Source organism: Pyxicephalus adspersus, chromosome 2 (genome assembly GCF_032062135.1).
Source record: "Pyxicephalus adspersus chromosome 2, UCB_Pads_2.0, whole genome shotgun sequence".
Taxonomy (NCBI): domain Eukaryota; kingdom Metazoa; phylum Chordata; class Amphibia; order Anura; family Pyxicephalidae; genus Pyxicephalus; species Pyxicephalus adspersus.
In genome coordinates this window covers 47543474-47550512 of record NC_092859.1, presented here as the reverse complement: position 1 = coordinate 47550512, position 7039 = coordinate 47543474, and the positions used below count along the sequence as shown (strand labels likewise).

At 37.1% G+C, this 7039-nt stretch overlaps 1 protein-coding gene across 1 annotated transcript in view; it reads right to left on the bottom strand.

The window, feature by feature from the left end:
* The window catches only part of LOC140321997 (uncharacterized), a 16001-nt gene extending 10615 nt beyond the window's left edge, over positions 1-5386 (bottom strand). The window contains exons 1-4 of the mRNA XM_072398672.1: positions 5267-5386; positions 2943-3188; positions 2013-2312; positions 976-1305 (exon numbers count right to left, since the gene is read on the bottom strand). Coding sequence (XP_072254773.1) covers positions 976-1305; positions 2013-2312; positions 2943-3188; positions 5267-5330 — 940 coding nt within the window. The 5' untranslated portion in view covers positions 5331-5386. The remainder of the gene's footprint in view (positions 1-975; positions 1306-2012; positions 2313-2942; positions 3189-5266) is intronic.
* Between the last annotated feature and the right edge of the window lie 1653 nt (positions 5387-7039).

Genomic DNA, 7039 nt, shown 5'->3' with positions numbered 1-7039 from the left:
ATACTGCAGGAGATGGTCAGAGACTAAAGCCATATTACAGGAGATGGTCAGAGACTGTATCCATACTGCAGGAGATGGTCAGAGACTAAAGCCATGCTATGAGAGATGGTCAGAGACTGAAGCCATACTGCAGGAGATTGTCAGAGACTAAAGCCATATTACGGGATATGGTAGGGGACTGAAGCCATACTACAGGAAATGGTCAGAGATTCAATCCATACTGCAGGAGATGGTCAGAGACTGAAGCCATACTGGAGGAGATGAATAGAGACTGTAGCCATATAAGAGGAGATGGTCAGAGACTGAATACATACTGCAGGAGATGGTCAAAGACTGAATACATACTGCAGGAGATGGTCAAAGACTAAAGCCATATTACAGAAGATGGTCAGAGACTGAAGCCATACTGCAGAAGCTGGTTAGAGACTGAAGGCAATACTGTAGGACAGAGGTCAGCAAACTTTTTCGGCCACTAGGCCATTTCAGGGGTAGTAGGCAGGAGCACACTAGGCCGGACTCTCTCACGAGTCCCGCTCTAATGGCTCCGTCCCCTGCCAGGAATGCCCCCTGAAGGGAATTCCCTCTTCTCTGCAATGCCTACGGAGGAGAGGAAATGTTCCCTATTTACCCTGGCAGCAGAAGTGTTAACGCCGGCCACGGTAAATAGGGAAGGGAGCTACAACAAAGGCGGCTCAAGAGCCGCATGTGGCTCCGGAGCTCCGGTAGTTTGTTCCAGCTCTGCTGTGAGTTGTCGACCCAGATTAGGCCGGTTTGGCCAGGCGGCGCTAGGCCGGAACAAACTACCGGCATGGCCGAATCTGGCCTAAAGGCCGTAGTTTGCTGACCTCTGCTGTAGGAGATAGTCATTTTCACTATTATGTTACAATTGAAAAAGGAATTTGTGAAAAAAAACTGAAGTATTCACAAACTTTTAATACCTCTTACTTTAACCTAAAAATCAATAAAGCCACATACCTTGTGTGGTTGTAGTTAGTAGTTTTTTGCTTTTTGAATGGTTTTCTGTAACTGTCTTATATTTTAGTGTGAGTGGAGCCAGAGCAACCAACTGATATTCGCTGAATACCAAACATGTCCAGTTTACAGAGTCTTTATCAATGTCTGTTACATTTAGAGTAATTTGCTTTGACTTTGATGTTATGTTTTCTTTCTTAACAGCAACTGAGGTATATCTGTTTTCTTTAGCCCACACCAATAAAACATGTTTGTTACTTATAACATGGGACACTCTGCATGTAATTGATACACTGCCGTTACGAAAAACTTCAGGCGATGGGTAGGCGTTAACTGTAAAAATAAAAAAAAGACAATGATAAATACTTAAGGATTTGCAAAGACAGAGAGAGGTTGTTTTTTTTTTGTTTTGTTTTTTTAAATAGTTCAGAGTGTAATCAGTTGAGACCAATTCAATATTTGAAAAACTTTTTCAGAGTTCTCCTCTTCCAGTCAGAGCTCAAGGGCTGTAACATTGGTGGATTCAGCAGAAGGCTGATCTTTGTCCAATATTTGTCCAATATCACAATTTACAATATTGCACAATACTAGAGCCAGCATCCTGCATTCAAATATCTTGATTTATTTGACTACATTTGCAATGAAAATATGACTAAAAGGGGAATAAGTCTATCAGCTCCTGATTTGTGCTTAAATTACAGATTGAAAAACTTAAAGATAGCAGTACTGCTGGATCAGGGTAGTGGGGGGAACTGAGCTGAACAGCTTAAATGGAGTTAAGTGCTTCTGCTGTGAACTTTGAGAATGAGTTGAGCCGCAGCTCCTACAGTTACTGAACTCATTGATTGGTATAAAGCTGGGATACTGTTAGAAATAATAGGAATAACTACACACTTCTTTACATTATTTACATAGGTAAGAGGACTAGTATCCTGTAAAGTAAACATGTTTTACTCATTTAGTAAATCAATCTCACAGGAAAAAGTGATCGTCACCAATGCATTTTATACTTTTTACTGGTAAGTGTAAGGACAACATACCTTCAACTGTTACAAGATTTATTGTATTTATACTGCTGTTATTTGGAAGAATGCACTTGTATTGGCCAGAATCATTCAGGCTCACAGGGAATTTGACTCCATATGAACAGTTCAAATGATTGTGAAATTGTCCAATGCTTGTACTTTTATTATGAACATATACATGTATGATGTCTTTAGTTACTGTATCATATGATGTCCATTGCCATCCAATATGTGTAACCTCACTTGGAGGTTTGCAAAGGAGAATAAGATCATCCCCACTGGCCCGGTACATTGTAATTTCATCATTTGTTTTCCCTAGAAGACAAAGTATATTATTGTATCTCTCTCAATGACATGGCATGCAACATATGTTCATAGACTAAATCAGCAAGTTGTATAGGCATACACAAATCTGCCACACTAGTTTATTAATTTAAACCCCAAGCCAAATGGTAAAATGCAGTCCGACTAGGCAAGACTCTTATTCAGTGTGTGCGTGTGTTGAGACATTTGTAGTAAGAAATCAAATATAATTGGTGACAATACCCCAAAAGACTATAAGACTGCAGAGGAGTTTGTGTTGTATTTAGCAGCACCACACAATTAAAGAAAGGTGGACTAGAGTTTGATATTTTTGGGGTAAAGCTCTGGATCAGTCGTCCTCAACCTTTGTACACCACAAACTGTTTTTATCGTCCAGGTAGGAGGGAAATTATGCTTCTGTCTTTGTTGGTTGCAGTCTTCACTGTGAAAGGACAGGATGATCAGTTATTCACGTAAACCAGCTTTTCTCTGCTATCATTCAGTAATGATCTTGTTCTACTTGTGTGATTTTCCATTGGTTGTAGGTCACTATAGAATGGCTCTCATGAAAGGGAAATGATGCATTAGGTGGGTTAAAATATCTGCTTATTTCATAACTTTTTTGTAGAATATCATACTTACATTCTTTTAACGCTAATGTCATTGTTGAGTCAGCTATGGCTATGCCGCTTTTAGTACACCGATATTTACCATAATTTTTTTTACAAAAACTTGAAATCAATACGTATAGTAAATCCTCATAGTGGAATTCTTTAGTATTACTGTTTTTCATGGGGTATGAAACAGAACAGCTTGATTCAGCATCTTTTGGGCATGAGCAATTCAAAGTAACATCCGAGCCAAGAGGGACATCATTCTGCAGAGAGTCTAGAAAATCAATTATCACTGTATGTTAGGCTTGACTTTCAAAGAGGAAACAATACAGCATACCATTGATAACAGAAAGCAGTTCTATGCTCGTGGAAATGCAAAAATTCTACAAGTCTTTGATTTATGCAGGCTATAAGGGAGTATATTGGTATGTAGAATCGCTTTTTTTACATTTACTATAACATATTAAAGTACATCCAGCAAGAAAATCTTTGGGCAGATATTGAAAGGGGTGACCCTGAAATGCCCATCCCTATTAAAACATAGCCTGACATGACGACAGCGTAAATCGTCCATTATCAATATTTTAGAAATGTACCTAAGCAGAGAGATGCAGAGCAGAGTACTAAAGTGTGCAATTGTGCCTTACTGTTACAAACACAAAAAAGCTGCAAATTTACATAACTCTTATTATGAACATTGATACTGTGTGTAGATATTGTGTTCTTTATTTTATGTCTTTGTTTGTTTTGGATGTTAAAACAAAGTTTTGAAGATTTGCGTTTCTGAATGTAAGCATGTCTGCGAAGGCTTTTCACTGTTCCTACATTGTTAGCTAGATTTGTTAAGCTACTTCACCTAATATTAAGGAAGTTATACTATAGTATATACTATAGTATATATATTTACTATATTAATTTTTGTGTATCTACTAAGTTATCTTCTAACTAGCAATCTTGTTGCAAAAAGTGCTTTTGCATTGGCAATTTTACCCCACACCTCCTAAGTTTAAAAATGTCTAAAATAGATGTGCATGGGCAATCACCCAAACCAACCAAAAAAAATTCAAGTGCATTAAATTCCCATAATGGGCACTATTAATACACGTTGAACTATCCCACAATCCAATTTTAAAAAATGAAAAATCTGACGTATGATACACAGTTGGGTCTATTTATAAAGCGGTAAATCTGACATTCTTTGAAACATTCCCTGATGAAGAATCAGTTACTGCTAATGAACAGATGGACCTGGAAGACTCTTCACCAAGGAACATTTCAGTGAACATTTGAGTACAATTATTTGAATTTGCGTATGATACAGGGATATTGAAACTGAAGAATTTTCCTGTAGGACCATTTTCCAATTTTCATAAAAAAAAACCCACATACTGTTCCTATTTGCATCTGGATTTTACTTACTTTATTGGTTATTTTATGTTGCTGAGGAATTTTTTGAAGTGGAACTATAGATCAGCAATTAAAAATTGTGATCCAGCAAGAAAGAAAACCCCATGCTGTCTGCAATGAAGGACCTCCCTGATTTCCAATTTTAATGATAACGTTTAGGTTCACTTTGACACTAAGTTGTTGCCTATCTTTTATTAGAGTTAGCTGTCCCTGAGATCTTGTATGAAAATTGCACAAATCCATAACATGGCCAAAACCTTACATTTATAGGATTTGTAATTTTTCTGTTACCCTTGGAGCGACAGGAAGCACCCTCTCCAATGCCAAAATGTTTTTCCATGGCTACATATCACCTATGGTTATGTCCAGCATCCGAATTTATCACAATAGCTTGGCTAATACTAATAATTGAATTTGCCAAGGGCTTGGTGAATTTTCCAGAATCTTCTGTTTAAAACACATTATAGGCAAGAGCATGGCATGACTAGTCTTTTTAAAATATATGTTAAATTTGCATTTCTGAATCAGAAAGAAAAATAACAGTGATTTACTGAAAAAATTGTTCAGTTATCCAATTATGAGAACGTCATCTGCACATGACTGAATAATATATAAAGTAAAAAGGATTTTTTACATGGTTCAGCAATTGAGGTAAATATTATTGAATAGGTAAATATAATATAATAATATATATAATATAATAATATAATATAGGCAAATATAACTGAGGTAAATAATTAAGGTAAATAAATACACAATTCTATAGGCAGAAAGTTTTAGTAAATCAGCCTCAATATAATATATAAAATTTCACTTATTAAAACAGGGGAAACTGTCTCTTCGAGTGATATAAGAAGTGGGCAGGCAATTAAAGACCAGCTAAGGCTTAACTAATAATTTTGAATTATTACAAAAAATAACGATATTTAACAAATGTATACTCACAAGAAGTAAACTTCATGATGAACAAAACCAAAATGCAGATAGAGAGTTCATTGATTGGCCACATCTATGTTTTGTGTCCTGCTGCTAGGTGAGCAGCAGAAAACTACAGATCCAGGTTACTGGGATCCTTTCACTTGAATATTAATGGACAGTTAAAGTGCTGTGACTTTTATAAGAGGAAGCCACATTTTTTTTTCTTTTCACAAGTTGAATAAAGAGAGCTATGACTGCTGAGATTATATTTAAAGGTTCCTCCCTTCCAGTAAGTTAGAATGTATGACCAAGAAAGTGGTTAATAGTTATATTATGTTATGATACCAGTTGTGGGCTTATAGTAACTATTTAAAAGGTAGCTGAATAGGTTATTTAAAACTGCAGTTTTACCTGCTAATATTTTTCACTGTTAGTTCCTCCGCTTCACCCCCCACCATCAATATTTTATTTAGATTTTGAATTAAAAACTTTCATTTTCTATTACATACCTTATTTTATCTTGTTGACAGCATCACTGGCTCTCTGTGGTTCACTATGCAATGCAGGCAGATAAAAGAATCGGCATAGCCCGATTAGGGAAACACCAATTCAGGTTTTTAAACCTCTAGTTGAACCATCTTCTTGAATTTGGTTGTGCAGCCCAACATACACCATACCAGAAATGTCATCTGTCATCCTGTTCATGACACCACAGACTTCCTGAATCACCCACAACCTACCGGTATTTTGTTTCTGATTGCATAGTATCTACTATAGATATGGGGTGCCCCTAAATCTCTGTCTCACATTCCAGGGGGATCCAGGTTATTGCTTTTATGGCCCTTCAGAAAGAGATTTGTGATTGGTCTTATTGCAAATACTCTATGCTGAATAGACCAAATAGATTTCAGAAGTGACTGTATAGATCAAAAATGATTTCAGATTTCTGAGTTCAGATTTTAAGGGTCTGTTGATTTCTAATATGACACTGAATTACATAAACCTATTTATGGCTTTTTTGTGGAACGTTTGTCTTCACACTTTATATCAGCCATGTACTGTTATAAGATGCATAGTTGACATACTTCTTTTATTTTGTAAGGTTTGAACTTTATTTTTTATCTCAGTTTGATTTTCCCCCATTTTTTCTTTTACTCTCAAAAAACAAGAACAAGTGAGCAGTGAGATGCAGCAATCTGCTGAGGTCTCAACCTCTCTTATTCAAGTGTCTGAAAATAGCCTAACTACTCATCTATTTTGTAAACCAACTAATAAAATCAGTAAGGAGGCGAAAAGGGCAAACGAGGGCGACAGTGGGGAAGAGAAACGGAAAGGGGAGAGATGATAATGTCAAAGAAAAGAAATGAGAAAGGAGGTAAGATGGGGAGGGAGAGGGGGAAGGGGGGACAGTGGGGGTAGAGAAAAGGGAGAGAGAAATCAGGAAGAGGGAGGGCACCAGAAGCACTACTAACAAGGACACCACCACCTGTGGTAGCAGAAAGAAAGTGGTACCAATACAGTATGCTTTCACAGGGTAGAAAGAGGCAGATTACAGTCAAATTTTGTCCCCCTTGTGGACTGGCTGGCTGATTTGTCATGTCAGTCACAGCAAGGAGATGAAGACAGTGAATGTGATACATTACCCTGGAACAAGGGTACCTTTGCAAACCTAATATTTGCTAACTCTGTGAGCACAGGTTTACAGTCCCCTACGGAGGAGGAATTTTAAGCTATGATGTTGGGCAGTGACAGAGATCCTCACCATTTTAGCAAACATCTATAGATCACACTAAGAAAAAG